Source organism: Muntiacus reevesi, chromosome 12 (genome assembly GCF_963930625.1).
Source record: "Muntiacus reevesi chromosome 12, mMunRee1.1, whole genome shotgun sequence".
In the NCBI taxonomy this organism is placed as follows: domain Eukaryota; kingdom Metazoa; phylum Chordata; class Mammalia; order Artiodactyla; family Cervidae; genus Muntiacus; species Muntiacus reevesi.
This window is the reverse complement of record NC_089260.1, coordinates 67,745,832-67,762,723: the sequence shown is the minus strand read 5'-3', so window position 1 is coordinate 67,762,723 and position 16,892 is coordinate 67,745,832. Positions and strand designations below refer to the sequence as shown.

The window sequence follows — 16,892 nt, the reverse complement described above, 5'->3', positions numbered from 1 at the left end:
TATGAAACAAATGCCTATTCTACCCTCTAGAAGTTGCCTTGGTTAGAATATCCTTCTTTACAGGAACTGTGTTCCACGAAAACCAGGCTTTTACGGCCTCAGCTCTCTTCTGATCCCCATTGGTATTCATTCTGTTTGACTCTAGATACTGTTTCTTTACTTCCAAAATCCATCGTTGATGGATCTGACCTCACAAGGGATACTTACAAGAATAAGCAGTTTCTAAAGACGATCCCCAAGTCTGAGATCCCAGACTTTGGGAATTACTGTGCAGTTTCCCCTTCCCTCTTCTTTCCTCTGCCAGGTGACTAATTTAGGGAGAGATCTGAGTCCTGGAATGAAAAGAGATGTATTCATGGTCATACTTCACATAAAAAGGGAGTTCAAAGGGAATTGACATTGGTTGATAATTTGCTATGCATCAACTGCTTTATCCACAGCTTCTCAATTTATTTCACTTAACAACCTGTAACATAGTCATTTTATTACTATACTGATTTCACAGATGAGACAACAATACATTATTAGAAGTGACAAAGTGCAGATTCAAACCCAGATCCAAGTAACACAAAGCATATTCTCTTCCTACACTATCCCATTGCCCTGCCCCATGAAGGCACTGGGAGCCTTTGATGAATGCTATAATTCCATCTTGTCAGCCTGGGCCACTTTCTAGGCATGTGAATAAGATCACTGGTAGCTCTTCTTGGTTTCTTTTTTCCCCCTTCTATTTTTTTGGCTGTGCGCAGCATGTGGGATCTTAGTTCCCTGACCAGGGATCGAACCCGTGTCCCCAGCAGTGGAAACTCTGTGTCTTAATAACTGCACCCCCAGGAAAGTTCCTGGTTTCTTGTGCCCAGAAAGGACCCCACACTTCCTCCGCACTCTCCCACCCCTGGTACATTGTCAGCTAACTTGCAAATGCACCACCTTGGTTGTTAGGCAGATAGACGAGTGAAGCTACAACTGGGAATCTAACTCAGCCAATTCCCTTGTGCCTGTGGGGTCACTAGTGCCCTTGCTGACCATGAGAATAAGCCACCACTATTCTTATCCCTGCTTTTCAAGGGGAAGAAAAGCATTCTGTAAGGACCATTCTTATCTCATCAGCAGTGCTCAGAGTAACAAACAGGCTTGAGGAGTGCAAGGGTGCAGAACAGCATTGGATGGGGGTGAAGATGATGACGAAAGAGATGATGCACACTTTAGACAAAACTGGATGTGCATGAGTATGTGTGTGTGTTTTTCCTGGCTCCAAAAATGATGATGTGTGTTTCTGAGCGGGCTTCCCTGGTGGCTGAGTGGTAAAGAATCTGCCTGCCAATGCAGGAGACGTGGGTTCAATCCCTGGGTTGGGAAGATCCCCTGGAGAAAGAATTGGCAACCCACTCCAGTATTCTTGCCTGGCAAATCCCATGGACAGAGGAGCCTGGTGGGCTACAGTCCATGGGGTTGCAAAAGAGTTGTACATGACTTAGCAACTAAATAACAACAAATATTTCTGAGCAGCTCTGAACAAAGAAATCTAGTGTTTAAGTTTTGCCTGCATCAGACTGTATCCACAGAAGATAGCCAGGAGTGGTTTTCAGGGTGTTTGAGAAAATGAGAGGTGCAGATGGTTTGCACTGGGGCATGGTTTCAAATTTTAAAAGGATTATGGCTCATGAACCCTAGAAATGGTGGGTGGAGGTGTGAATCTTTGAAATTCTAATTGCATACCAGTCTAAGGAGGTATATACTTACCTGGGCACAATATCTCATTGTTCACATATTCCTTTCTTGGCCAGGGGAGACGGGGAGGAGGAGCAGATATATAACATAATCTTCAAATGAAACTGAAACAATTGGTGGCAGCAGTTTGGACTCTGGTGAATTCCATCAAGAAAGCAATCCCCACTGTTTACCATCACAGTTAGCTTAGCTTGTTGTAATAATCTTTATTCATTGCATCTGTGGAGCTGAGGGCAGACACAGACTCAGCTCCAGCTGGGAAGGATCTCTGTGGTCATACGCATCCCTTTATTTTATCAAAGTGAGGGCACTAAGGCCCAAGCTAACAGCATCAGTTATCAGGAGAGAAAGCTCTGGAATCCAGGCCTCCTGGAATTGAGGTAATTATTCACTGACTCCAGGCTTTTTAATAGCAGCTCATATTTATCAAGTGTTTGCTCTAAGCCATGCATATGTGACAGAAGGAGCTACCAGCCCAGCAGGGATGACAGGTATTCGATGACAACGTGGAAGAGAGAGAAAAGTGGAAATAATGCAAAATCAGAGTCTCAATTGATTTCTAGCCTAGAGGATGGCCTTCTTGGAGTGGTTGGAAGGCTGAGTGCTGGGTGTTAGAACCTCAGCTGCTGCATGGGGATAAACATGGGGTTACTTGAGGCTCTTGGAGCTTAATGAGCACAAGCTAGTAGTGGCCATGGTTGTTCCCAAGTCACAGAACCTTCCAGATGCAGGATGACCCAGTTAGTATATGGGAAAAGAAGTAGGGTTTTTTTTCTGGTGTCTCATATTCTGTCAATAACAGCATGTGAACAAGTGACCTCCAGGTGTGGGTCTTAAATGCCATCTGGCAGTCTCCCCAAAACCTCAACCTTGGTGTGTCCCAGTGCAGACTTTTAATGTAGAAGGAGGAGAAGTGTGTACCTGTTTGTTCCTTTGTTTTTTAGGATGCCTCTCAAAACTGACGTCTCAACACTTTGCCAGAGCAGGGTCTTTGTTCCTGTATGCTGCCTCACCAAGGCCTTCTCTCCTTAGCTGCAATGCTTGCCTTCCTGACGTTAATCAGCGCTTCCCCAGAGACACAGCGCAGGTTCAGGACAGCCAGCACAGGCAGACAGAACACCCTGAACGTGTACAATGGCTCTCCTGGGCACAGAGCACCTTCTCATCTGTTATCATTTATCAGCCTCATGGGGCTAGCGCCCTCTTCATTCATGTTCATGGGAGGCAACTGAAGGCCAAGGTCCCATAGCCACCAGGATACCTGCAGAGGCAGCCCCTCATTCTGGTTTCTTCTTTTTATTGTTTATTTGGCTGCATCGGATCTTAGTTGTGGCACACAGGACCTTTGATCTTTGCCGCCACTGCAGCATCTTTTTAGCTGCGTCTCAGAAACTCTTTCCTTTGTGCCACGTGGGATCTAGTTCCCTGACCAGGTATGAAACCCAGGTCCCCTGCACTGGAGCGGGGATGTCTTGGTCCACCAGGAAAGTCCCTTCATTCTCTCTTCTGCTCTAGATGTCACTTTGTCAAGGAGGTTTTCTCTGCTCATTCCTCAAACCATAGCTCCTGCCTCACTTGCTTACTCTGTATATACTTCACTTTATATTACATGTATATTGCTTAGTCTGTTTCCCTTACTACTGTTGTGGAAGAGTAGCGGCATTGTCTGTTTCCGAATCTCCAGCGGCAGGAGGAGGGCGTTAGTAAATAGTTGTCAGCAGTGAGCGAGGAGATGCAGTTTTCATTTGACCATCACTCCCGGGTCCAATGCCCCCCCCCTGCCAGTGGGCACTCTGTTGTGGTTTGGGGAAGGACCAGAGGACAGATAACTGTACAAGATCGCAGAACTCAATCCCAGAGGAGGCCCGAGGGCTAGCCTTCTGCCCAGGTTGGTGAATTTGGGACTTTATGAGCCGGCTCCAGTTGGCTCCAATTATAGGAGCCAATCGTCAGGCGCTTCCTAAGGGCCTAGTTGGTGTTTTTTTTTTTTTTTTTTTTTTAAACCAATTTGATCCGCAACCAATGGTGAGAAATTAAAGGGATTCTTTGGGCTAAGTAGACTGAGCAAAATAACCATCTGCCAGGGCCGAGGAATGAGCAATCTGTTGGTAATTTTTCCGCTGAAATTTGGCATCTACTTAACATTGTACACCATTTGCACCTCGGGAAATGCCTTTTACACCTCTTCCCCTCCTCTGTCCTTCGCGTTAAAAACAATAACAACAACAAAAGCCAGTATAAATGAAAGATTAGAAAACTGTGGGGGAAAAAAAAACGAAAAACCTTCCTATGTCTTCACTTAGCACTTCAGCGGCTTCAGCAAACGGCGCAAAACTAGCCTTCGAGGGGCTAGTGAGCGCCCTGCCAACTGAGTGAGGGGCCAGAGCCGGCGGGCGGGCAAGCTGCAAGCCGAGCCCCAGAGGCCGCCGCCGCGCGCTCCTCTCGCCGGGCCCGCGACCCGCGCAGACAGAGGCGGCTCTCCGGGCCTCGCTTCCTGCACCCACACGGGGCTAAAAAAGAACGCGCACAACTTTTTTTTTGGTCCCCCTTCTTGCGAAACCCTCGCGTAACGAGCTCGCCCGCTCCGGGGGCGGCCCTGGGGACGCGGGCATTCGCCTCCCCGAGAGCCGCGCGGCCCGGGCCGCGGGTGGGGGGGTGGGGACTCTGGCGGAGGGCTGCGCTGAGCTAGGGGGGACCGGGGCGGGGCCTGGGCGGTGAGGGCGGGGCGGACTGGGGCGGGGCTTGGGCGGGGCTGAGGGCTGGCGTGGGCGGGGCGGGGCGGGGTGGTGTGGGCGGGGCCGGGCCCCGCAGGAAGGGGGGCGCGGCGGCGCGTGCGCAGAGCACTTCCTTGTTTGTCCCCGTGACTGTCGCGGCAGCGCCGCCCGCCCGCCTGCCGCCCGCCTGCCGCCCGCCCGCTCTCGGGAGCGTGTGTTCAGTCAGTCAGTGTCCGCGCTGCCGCCTGTCAGAGCGTGTGAGCAGGCAGCGCCGGCCCGCCGCGACCTGCCCGGCCCCGGCCCCCCCCTCCCCGCCCCCCGCGAAGCATCCCCTCCCCCGAGGCCGGGCATGAGCAGAGCGAGGCGGGCAGCTGAGAGCTCCCAGCCTCGCGCGCCGCTCGGAGTTTGAAGGGCCCCGTGCGGATCGCTGATCGCGGCCGCCGCCGCCGCCGCCGCGTCCTCCTTTCTCGCCCGCCGGAGCTTCCTCGCGCCGCCGCCGGGATCGCGGCCGGGCGGCGGGTGGCGGGCTGCGTGCGGGGGGCGTTCACGAGCCGCCGGCCGGCCCGCGGCCCCGGGAGCCTGCGCCGTGACTCACCCCCCGCCCTCGCTTGTGTCTCGCCCCCTCCCCCGGCAGGATGCCGGACCAGATCTCCGTCTCCGAGTTCATCGCCGAGACCACCGAAGACTACAACTCGCCCACCACGTCGAGCTTCACCACGCGGCTGCACAACTGCAGGAACACCGTCACGCTGCTGGAGGAGGTAGGTCGGGCCGGTGCCCTCCGCGCGCAGCCCTCCGAGGACCCCGGCCCGCCCGCCGGCACGCCTCGCTGCCTCGGCTCGCGGCCGCTGCCTCGCAGTTGGATTGCGTCGATTTCCGAGCCGGCGAGGAAGGGGTGTAAGGGGCCTGGGGGAGCCACACCCCCACTGCGGGACTTCCCCAAGCCTACCCCGCGGCCAGGTGGTGGGCGGGGGACATAGGATGCGCAGCCCCCAGCTCCGTTTTCCCCTCGAGGCTAGAGGTGGGGAGAGGATTGAACAGGCTGTGGACAGCCCTAAGAAGAGGGAAGTCCTCTCCCTGGCTTGAGCCCTTCTGGGCGCTTTCCACATCATCCTGACCCTCTCGTAACCCGCCGAGTAGATGGTGTCAGGCCCCCGAGGGCAGAGGGAGGCAAAGCAACGTGGCCAAGGTCACCAGCAAGGGACTGGGAGATGGTCAATTAATGGACCTCTCCACGGCCCGGCTTGGCCAGGCAGGCTGAGCTGCATCGGCTAGGACTGGTGGAAAAACCCCAGAGGACTGAGAGGGAGCTCTCGCCGGGACTGCCTCCACCCCGGGATTCCTCCTCCTCTCTTGTCCTAAAGCCCTGGGTGGAAAGAGCTATCTATGCAGACTGGTCCCCACCCGACTCCTCTGGCTGGCTGGTTTGGTAGAGTCAGGCTGCTGCGCCAGCAGGACCTGCCCACAGGGCACTCTTAAGCTGTGAATGGATCCCCGAGGCCGATGCTGCCCCAAGGAGCTGGCCAGACAGGAAGAAGGGAGGCCTGAGATGCAGAAAGAATCGCTCCTCTTCTCTAGGTCTCCAGGGAAAGCTTGTGGGTGCCTACGACAGCGTCAAGAGCTTAGCAGTTTCCTTTAAAATTTTAGGTGCATTAGTGATAGGGCCGAGTAGGTACATAAGGAGGAATCTGCAAGCCTGGGAGCTGGGAAGCCTCTGAACCTCCTCAAAAACCGGCTATTTGCCCTGGAACTCTGCCCCATATGTAAGTGCCATAAAGTGCCGCTCCCTTCTCAACCCAAAAAAAGATAGCACTGGAGGAAGTTAGGAAGGCAGATCGTCTTCCTTGGGTGGATTCTTCTGTGGTTGGTTTATCTGAGGTTTGGGGAGCTCTTTCTCATCTAAGCTCCCCGCGGCTCCTCCTCTGTAATGCTAAGAAGCTTGGACTTCTGTGAGCAGACTGCTCTTGATGCAGGCTGTGATACTTGTTCCTGGGCCAGGTTACACCCCGAACTGTGTGTGTACTCAGAAGCACCGGGGTCCTACATTTTAGGAGGGGAGAGGTTTCTGCTAGTGCTGGGTCCTGTTTTGCCGACCTGATGCTGCAAATGAGTCTGGATGTTTCATGCCAGTTGAGGTTGCTTCTGGATTCTCTCTGAAGTTAATGTTGGGTTATTGAACTGAATTTTGAAATTCAGTTGGAGAAGCACCATCTAACTGGGTTTGTTGGAAAGCCAGAGGTAAATGACTCTTTTTTTTGTTGTGGTTTTGTTTCTGTCAACTGTCTTGTCTGTTGAACCAGCCTGATGCCTGGTGTCTGGGATTAAGTGGACTTGCCAGGCATTCAACCCTATGACCAGTCTGTCCTTCACTTAATTGTGATGAACTGAAACATGCTGATGTGGAAGCATATTGCATCCTTTTTCTGTACCTACTGTATATGCTTCTAAAGGATGTGATATTGGTTAGACTGAGGGGCTGTTTTCCTTCTAGATAAGTCCTTCAGGGCCTGCTGATGGAGCTGTCAATTATATTAACTTTTCCTTTCTGCACATTCAGATAATGTTACTGTATTCTGTTTGTGTGGGGTCTGATAAGGGTAAGTGTATAGTTGGTGATGTTGTTTGTTAGGGGTATGTGCCCATATTATGTGGCCACACTGGAGGATAGGGTTAGTGTTTTTAAATTGTATGCAGCTGCTCTGGATCTTTGTTTGAGATTACTAAATTTAAAGGCAAATGCAGCTGATGTATTTTTTGGTGGGCCATGCTATTTTGCAAGGTTGGGTAGAAAAACAGACCCAGTCCTATGAACTTGAGAAGGAATTGGAACCAGGCTAGAAGTTCAAAAGTGCCGTGTTAGAGTACATTGGTAATACTCAGGTTCTCAAGAATATAATAGTGATTGTTTCATCAAGAGCGGCACAATAATTTTGTAACTGTTTTTTCTGACTTTGGTACAGTCCTAGTCAAGAAGTCATTGTCCCCAATCTCCATCTTTTAATTCCTTAAAAAAATTTTTTTTAAATTTATCTTATTATTATTTGTTTTGGCTGTGAGCAGGCTTTCTGATTTGTGGCGAGTGAGGTCCTCTGTGTTGCGGTCCTCGAGGCGGGGTCCTCATTGCGGTGGCTTCTCTCGCGGAGCACCGGCTCTAGAGTGCTTGGGCCTCAGTAGTCGTGGCACTAGGGCTTCGTTGCTCCATGGCATGTGGGATCCTCCCGGACCAGGGATTGAATCCATGTTCCCTGCATTGGCAGGCGGATTCTTAACCGCTGGGCCACCAGGGAAGTCCATCTTTTAACTCCCTAATTGAATTTCATGAGGTCAGATTCAAGAGGGATTGCCTTTAGCCTAAATATGAAATATGTCCTTTGGTTTCTTAATTGATAGATAACTACTACGGTTGAACTTTTAATCCCACCCCCCTGAAGCTTGTATGTGTGAAAGAGGTACATTTATAAATATCTTACATTTTACATTATATCAGCATTCAGTTCTCAAAAATTATGGGGCTTAAGGTTATTACCCTCAAAATATAATGAAAAGTTTTGGGGCAAACCACAAAGTCTTGTTGGCACAGGCTTCACAAGTGAAATAGGTGGAAACTTAAGACTGCTGTTTGGGTTATCTTGTGGTTATTCTTAGGAAGAGAAATTTTGGGTACTTTTTTGGTGATGTAGAAACTCAGGAATAGGAATTAATTTGGGCAGCTTGGAATTTTTAAAAAAATTTTTTTCTAGTTCTACCAATTGTCTTCCTATTTATTTATGGACTGTTTTGCTCTTTGAATTCCAAAGTAGCATGCCTAAATGTCACGTAAAAAGTTGTGTTAGATCTCCTAACTTGGAACCCCAAATTAACCCACACACTCCCTTTTGGTTTGTCCTCTTGGCAAAGAGTTCTATGCTTTGCAGATGTTGCTGCTTTTATTTTAACCTATCACTGATGAACACTTTAGGAACTGGGTCAGACATCCTTGGTTAAAAAAAAAAAAGAAAAGAATTTACTTCCAGGCTTCAACTTTGGGGGCAAAGGGTCCCGCATGATTCTGGAAGTCATGGCGGGGCTGGCACACAGTGAGTGGCTGCTTTTGAGAGGCAAGAGTGGATGGGCTGCCAAGGTTTCATGCTGGTGTGTGAGTGTTTTCCAAGCAAGAAGCCAGTGTTTTGCTTATTCAGCAGCCAGAGCACACTGACGTGTGCCGTTTCACTCGTGACCGTTTGGAAATTGTGAGTAAATGAGGAGGAGAGGGCTGAGCTTTCCCAGGAAGGGAGCAGGCACCACTGAGGGAGACAGAAGGAGAGGCTCTCCACGTAGAGACTTAGATTGGTGCATGCATAGTGTTGGCTGAAAGGGAGAGTCCAGTGTGATATGTGAAGGTCAGCTGGGTTACTGATTGAGTAGTGCTGGCCCAGCACTTTCATCTTTGGTGATAATGGAGGAGGCATGCTCTGCCCATTCATTAAGCAGCTAGCTGCTTGGTACCAGGACTTTGAAGGCACATGGCATGCCTGAGGACACTTCACCCTTACAGAGGTTTTATGGAGGAGGAACAATTGTTAGCCCCATTTTACAGGGAAGAAAACTGAGGGCTAGTGAGATGAAGTGATTTGTCTCCAAGATCAGATGGCTAGTAAGTAAGTGGTGTTAATGATGAACTCTGCTGCGGCTAAGTTGCTTCAGTCATGTCTGAATCTTTTTTATTTATTTTATTTTATTTATTTATTTTTTTATTTTTCAGTGGGTTTTGTCATACATTGATGTGAATCAGCCATAGAGTTACACGAATTCCCCATCCCGGTCTCCCATCCCACCTCCCTCTCCACCCGATTCCTCTGGATCTTCCCAGCCCAACAGGCCCGAGCACTTGACTCATGCCTCCCACCTGGGCTGGTGGTCTGTTTCACCACAGATAATATACATGCTGAGCTAACACCTATCTTGTCTGAATCTTTTCGACGCTATGGACTGCAGCCTGCCAGGCTCCTCTGTCCATGGGATTCTCCACGCAACAATACTGGAGTGAATTGCCATGCCCTCTTCCAGGGGATTTTCCCTCTCCAGGGATCAAACCTGCCTGTCCTGCATTGGCAGGCGGGTTCTTCACCACTAGCGGCACCTGGGAAGCCCCTAAGTGGAGTTAGGAAGCCCTTAAATAGTTAAGACTTAAAATAGATGTTCTAAATGTCTACAAAGACATATTCAGTGGTTAGTGTTTTGTGGAAGCGTAGGAGGCTTCACTCTTATTGTCTGTTCTTGTTTTGGTACCATGAATCAGGTGGGTAAGTTCCTAGGTGGTTTGGTTTCTCTTCACGTTCAAGTTACAAGGAGCTCTTCATGTGGTTGCTGTTGTTCAGTCGTTAAGTCATGTCTGACTCTTTGTAAGCCTGTGGACTGCAGCACGCCAGGTTCCCCTGTTCTTCACTGTCTCCTGGAGTTTGCTCAGATTCATGTCTGTTGAGCCAGTGATGGTCTCTAACCACCTCATCTGCTGCCCCCTTCTCCTCCTGCCCTCACTCATATCCAGCATCAAGGTCTTTCCAGTGAGTCAGCGCTTCACATCAGGTGACCAGAGTATTGGAGCTTTAGTTTCAACATCAGCCCCTCCAGTGAATGTTCAGGGTTGATTTCCTTTAGGACTGACTGGTTTGATCTCCTTGCTGTCCAAGGGACTCTCTAGCGTCTTCTCCGGCACAAACAGCACCTCTTTAGCACTCAGCCTTCTTTTTGGTCCAGCTCTCACATCTGTGCATGACTACTGGGAAAAAAATCATAGCTTTGACTGTATAGACCTTCATCAGCAAAGTGATGTCTCTGCTTTTTAATATGCTGTTTAGGTTTGTCATAGCTTTCCTTCCGAGGAGCAAGCATTTTTAATTTCATGGCTGCAGTCACTGTCTGCAGTGTTTTGGTGTCCAAGAAAATAACTCTCACTTCCATTTTTCCCCCTTCTATTTGCCATGTAGTAATGGGACTGGATGCCATGATCTTGCTTAGTTTTTATTAATGTTGAGTTTCACATCAGCTTTTTCATTCTCTTCTTTCACCCTCATCAAGAGGCTGTTTAGTTCCTCTTCAGTTTCAGCCATTAGAATGGTATCATCTGCATATCTGAGGTTATTGATAGTTCTCCTTGAAATCAAGGCAATCTTGATTTCAACTTGTGCTTCATCCAGCTTGGCATTTTGCATGATGTACTCTGCATAGAAGTTAAATCAGCAGGGTGATAATATATAGCTTTGATGTACTCCTTTCCCAATTTGTTTTATTTATTTTATTTTTTGTTTTTATTTCTTCATTTTTTCCTTCCCCAATTTGGAACCAGTGTGTTGTTCCATGTCTGGTTCTAACTGTTGCTTCTTGACCAGCATACAGGTTTCTCAGGAGGTAGGTAAGATCAGTTGTGATCTTAAAGAAAAATACGTCTCAGGAAAGGTTTAGATAAAACCAAGACTGGTTCCTTGCATTGCTTAAGTGCAAGAAAATGTGCTTCCTTTGTCCCTGAACTCTTGAAGATGAAACAACAAAAGGTGAACAAGGCTCCTGCGGCCACCGTCCCATGCTGAGTTCTGGGCTCTGAGGCTCCACCCTCAGTGCGGAGGTACCTACCTAGGGTGAGTGTTCTCTGGACTTAACCAGATAAGGCCAGTGAATGAAGAATACATTTGCCTGCAAAAGCAAAGAGAGAAGGCTACTTCCTTTCTGCAACAGAACTCACGCTTTTTCTAAAACAGGGCTCAAACCTGTTAGTTAGCTAGTCTAAGCTAATCCTGTTTGCCTTTTTTATATACATCTTTATATTTCAAGAAGCATTTTTCTTATCTAATAAAACCCCTGTCTGGTAGCATTTTTATTATTCTTTTACATATGAATAAACCTCAGTGCAGGCTTCCCGGGTGGCTCAGCTGTAAAGAATACGACTGCCAATGCAGGAGACCCAAGAGGCGTGGGTTAGATCCCTGGGTTGGGAAGATCCCCTGGAGAAGGAAATGGGAACCCACTCCAGTATTCTTGCCTGGAAAATTCCATGGACAGAGGGTCCTGGCGGGCTACAGCCCATGCGGTCGCAAAGAGTCGGACACGACTTAGCGGCTAAACAACACAAACCCCCGCTCATAGAGGTAAAATGCCTTCTCCAAAGTTGCACAGTAGTGAATGCTCTGAATGTGAGATCTCAGTATCTGAAAGCCTTTGTGTTTCACCTGTAGTTCACTCTTGTGTTTCCTGTCTGCTGTGGGTTGGTTGTTGTTGTTTTTCTGTCTTGTAGATGTCTACAGGTTATTTTTCTTATCTTCACTTAATTTCTAATGCCAGGGAGGAGAGAGTGTGGGGTAGAGAAGGAAAGGGGGAGTTCTGTGTCTCTCTTCTTCTGGGACCTCTTGTTGGACCTCTCTCGAAGTCTCTGCCTTTGGTCCTCAGAGATGGTGCTGCCCGCCGCCCTGCCTGGGCTGAGCGGAAGTGGACAAGGCCCTGTGGTTTCCAGCCCCACCCTGGCATACTTATGGGACTGTCGCCCAGCCTGCCCTCGCCCGGGAGCTGCCCACAGCCCTGGCTGAAGAACCTGCAGCTCTGGGTGGAGTTGCTGCAGGGCTCCATGGCCGGCTGCCTTCTGGCTCCCTGCCCGTCCAGCCCTGCCTTTGGGCCGGCTGCTGGCAACTCTGGACATCAGAGCTGACGGAGCCTGGGAGAGAATGGAGGCTGGTGCTCGCCAGCCCAGGAACCTGGTGTCTGAGGGACCCGTGAAAGTCACGATGTGGGTCCAGTAGCCAGTGGCCCAGAGGAATGAACAGACACCTCTCACAGCGTGGTTCAGCGTCTTTCTCATGCCAGTCGTCTTTGGTTTTGGCCGAAATACATCAGCTCAGTGGTGTCACACTGGTCATCTCCTGCTGACCAGATACTTGGATCGCCGGTCATAGATGACTAAAATTGGAAAGCAAAGGTTTCTCTCATCCTCGTGATTGGTTTGCCAGCAGAACCTTCGAGTTCGGTATTCCTGTGGGAGAAAGCTCATGAAGGAAAAGGACCTACCCAGATCTGGTTTAGTCCTGCTGTTTTCAGAGGTGGGGACCGAGGCCTGGAGATGGGAAGGAAATGGGAAATGGGGCAAGGATTTGAGTTTCCGTCTCCGGACTCCCAGCCCGGGTTCTCTGCGCCCTGCTCTCCCAGAGGTCTACGGAGGCTGTTTATTTGCGGGTGGAGGGGTGGTGGTGGGGAGCCTGGGGCTTGTCCAGTGCCCTTCCCCAGAATGTGCTTAAGGCAGGAGGTGGAGAGTGAGCCTGAATTAAGGAGCCTCGATCTTGCCGGCCGGTCTGCTGGTAAGTCCTGGTCTCACATCACGTGCCCAGTGAGGCCACAGTGGCCCTCCTTGATGTGGGGCTCGGAAGCTCTCATTAGATGCCTGTGTGGTGTTGGACGTTCAGACGCTACGCAAACCTTTGCATTTGTGTCTGGGCGTCAAAAGGAGCCTCAGAGGTGGTTTCCATTTATGTAACCTAGTCATTTGAGGACTGGAGGCAGACCTTGGCCTCGGCCATTCCCGCGTGTATTATCTAAACATGAGTAAGCGATGGACTCGATGGGGATCACTTGGCAGCTCAGCCTCGTTCTCCTCGTTTGATGAATAAAAGAAGTATTAAAAGGGAGAATGCACGTGCGACACCCATCCGGTGACCTCACTCCTGGCAAAATGTGCACACCAGGGGCTGCCCTGCCAAAGTAGTCAGCCTCTTCCCCGTGGGGCAGGGCTCAAGGAGGTGAGAGGCATTCTTTGGTGGGGAGCTGGGCAGGGTTCTTGCCACCACGGACCGACAGGTGACATTTGGGTCGGCAGGAGGACAGAGTTCCTTTGCCGGGGTTAATGGAAGCCCTGTTATCTTCTTGTGTGTGTCGGGCGAGTCCCTGAACCTTCTTGCATCTTCGTGAGCTGCCTCTTCACCGGTCGGTGTATGCGAAGCGCTCGGAGCCCTGCCCGCTCAGATTTACTATGTCCGCAGCCTTTGGCGGCACTGCCCTGAAGTAAGGGGACCGGTTACCAGCGCTGCCTCCTCGGACCCAGGCTAGCCTCACGGGCTCTGCGGGCGCTGCCTCGCTGTCTGGGCTTCCTTGAGTCACTGCTGTTTCTTTCTTTCCTTCTCCCAGCCTCCTCCTGCCACGTGCCCTCCATCCGTGCGTCAAACCTGGGGCAGTTGTCCCTTTTGATTTTCACTGGGGCTTTGGAGTAACGAGTCGCTTTCTCTGTTCCGTAATGAATGCAGGTATTGGGTTTGGGCCGTCTGTGGGAGACACTGAGAGAAACTTTTCTGCCTTGGCCCCAGGCGGACAGAGCGTGGCAGGTCGGTTGTTTGCTTTCCTGATTACAGCTTGAAGCCCTGAGACCACAAGGAATTCTGTTTTGGCTTAGATGCAGGCGCCTTCAAAGGAAAGGATCTGTCCTTGAATTTGCATTTCTGTGTGCCTCATAACTTCTTTTCAGCCTCAGTAAGATGCATTTTCCTGATCTCTGGGGCAGGGCTTAGGTCAGACCTGGACGCCCTTGACCCTGCCTGGTCTTAGCAGGATGTAGGCGTTCACGGTGGGCTCTCCCGGCCCAGAGCTCATTCTGAGCAGCCCAGGGTCCCCGTGCGCTTAGTGTTCACGTCCGTAAGAACTGAATTTTAATGCTAAGGCCCCGGTATAATTTTCCTCCAAGGACTGGGATATGTGTGCCTTTGTTAAGACAGCACCCAGTTTAGCCACCCAGAAGCTAGGAAAACAAAGTCAGAGCCGCCAGTCCCAGGGAGGTAAATAAAGCCCTAAAGATGATTGCATTGCATGTAGCAACTATTCCAAAAAGCAGAGTTGGCCAAGTCCAGCCAGACCGTCTCTTTCCCCACCAGATGTGATTTGGATGGAGAAGAATACAGGTTCTTCCCAGCTCATTCTGTTAGTAATAAAGCCTGGGTGCCTTGCCTCTGTGTGGCGTTGTGCTCAGGGACTCGGGGGAGGACAGCCATGTCCTCCAGTGTCCCGTATTACGTGACACCCTCGACAGACCTGGTGGACCATCTACTCAGCTCCTGCTTTCCACGGACGAAGAAGCTGAGCCCAGAAAACCCAGGCGTGTTAGGCTCTTTTGTTGGAAGTAACAGGCTCCGCCTTCCCCCTACAAAACAGAATACAGCCTGTCCAGGCAAAGCGAGGGTTGATTGTAAGGTCTCACAGGGGTATTTTATAGAACATGAGGGTCCCGAATGGTGGGAAAGGAGAATATTTTCCTGAGCAAATGATAGAGAGGGGACATCCCTGGCTCCAGTGCCCCCACCAGCTAAGTCTCCATGCCTGGTGGGGACACCTGGGGTCAGGGGTGGGGGGGTGGGGTGGATCAGATTGGCGCAGCTGGGGTCAGGAGACCACCGCTAGGGCAGTCAGCTATGTTGGGTGGGTGGGGCTACCTGACGGGGTTAGGGTGTGATGGTGGTCCTCAGAGCAGGGGTAGGGACTAGGGAAGTACCTTCTTCATCCGGGATCACACAAGGGGATGGGACTGGTCCCATCATCCTCCAGTGGAGCGAGAGCCGGTTGGAGACGTTGGTAGCTTGCAGGGTGGTCCAGAGAACCGGCGCGGGAGGTGAGGCAGCCACATGCCTTGCACAGCCCTGGGGATGTTCGTTTCTCTGCCCTTCCTTCTGCAAGTCTCGCCTCCCCGTGACCCCTCCGCCTGTATTCACTTGGGACATTCTGAAGGGCTGTGGTCAGGGCACCGCGCTGCCTAGTTGTAGCTTTCCTGATGTGGTCAACATCCCACACAGGGTGTGGGCAGAGTAGCAACACCCCACCGCCATTTGAACCCGCAGCGATGACACGGTGCTCAGAAGTCACCTCTCGTGGATACCCAGGACGTTGGGAGGCGCAGGCCACTGGGGAGTGTCCTGGTCTGACTGCCTCCTCCCAGTGTCGGATAACAAACCACTTAAAGGTCTGACAAGGGCCACAGCTTTCTTCCGTCCAGTGGCTTCACTGACCAGTTTACACACCAGATAAAATTCGAGTGTCTTGGCTGTTTTGAAATGTGGGGAGTCTTCCTTTATGTTTCATTAATCACTTTTTTATTAAAAAAAAAATGCAACCCATTTCCTTTTCCCTGTGATGTTTATTCACATTAATAGCACTTAACATAAAATTAGATACTCCTTATTTCCAGGAGGTGCAAATCAAAATAAGCGTTCATGGCTGGCCCAGCAGCTGCTGCTGCTTTAATAATAGTAATATTTTTCATAGCAATGCAAGTGAAGGCGCTGCCTCCCAGTAAATAAAGTGATGCCAAGGCAAAGAGTGCTGTCACTGTCCCAAGGCTCGTGCGTTCTGAGTGAAAGAGTTTGAACAAATCCCGATCTGCCAACACTACAGTTAAGCACCTGCTCTATGCTGGGCTCTGTGCTGGGTGCCTTAGTCACAGCATGTCACTTAATCCCTCCCACAGCTCTGGGTTGGGTGCTGTTGCCCCAATTTACAGATGATGAGCTCGGCTGAGAAAGGATTCAGGTCAGTCCATGCTCTTTCTCCCTCAGACTTATCCTCAAGACAAAATGTTTTATATTGTGAATGGGATGCTGATGAAATAGAACCATCAGGAAACAGGCTTCAGCTGAGGCACGTGATGTTTAGGTTAGAGTTGAATAACAACTCCCTGGGCTTTCCTGGTGGCTCAGTGGTAAAGAATCCGCCTGCCAGTGCAGGAGACATGGGTTTGATCCCGGGTCTGGGAAGATCCCACATGCAACTAAGCACGTGGGCCACAACTATTGAGCCTCTGCTCTAGGACCTGGGAGCCTCAACTACTGAAGCCCGTGTGTCCAAGAGCCCGTGCTCCAAGACACGAGAAGCCCCCGTGATGAGAAGCCCGTGCACTACAGCAAAGGGTAGCCCAGGGCAGCAAGGAAGACCCAGCACAGCCAGAAATAAGGAAATAAAATTATATGAAGAGCTTCTTGACAAGGTATTAAGTACCACCTGCATGGCCCCAGAAGTCACATTTTCATCCTCCAGTTGGCTAACTAAATTGTATACTTACTCATGGTCACACATGTAAGTACCTTGAGGCCAGGGATACTTTTCTACTCCCCACTCCCCCCGCCCTTTTTTTTCACCTACTAGGCACTCAAATTAGATGAAATAATGAAGGATATAGTGAAATTGCATTTGATTTTTAATTGTTGAGGGCTGATCTGGTAAAAGTTTTCCAAGTCCAATTGTTCGTCTCTCTGGACTTCAGTTGTATGCCTACCAGCTGCAAAGAGCAATTGGGAAAAACCCTGAATTGCTAAATTTCCTGGAGGTCTTGCCGCAGATCCATGGCCGCCCTGGATGCCGCGCTGGTTTTGGTCCGGCCTCTTGGTGTCTGCAACCTGCAGTCTTTCAGTAGGTTAGCAATTTCAGGAACAGTGATAACTCTCACTCTTTGAGTCC

The 16,892-nt window shown here is 50.4% G+C and overlaps 1 protein-coding gene across 1 annotated transcript in view; it reads left to right on the top strand.

Annotated features, from left to right (window-relative positions):
* Positions 1-16,892, top strand: part of ASAP1 (ArfGAP with SH3 domain, ankyrin repeat and PH domain 1) — a 326,825-nt gene that overhangs the window by 64,899 nt on the left and 245,034 nt on the right. The window contains exon 3 of the mRNA XM_065902602.1: positions 5,080-5,206. Within this exon, the coding sequence (XP_065758674.1) occupies positions 5,080-5,206 (127 nt within the window). The remainder of the gene's footprint in view (positions 1-5,079; positions 5,207-16,892) is intronic.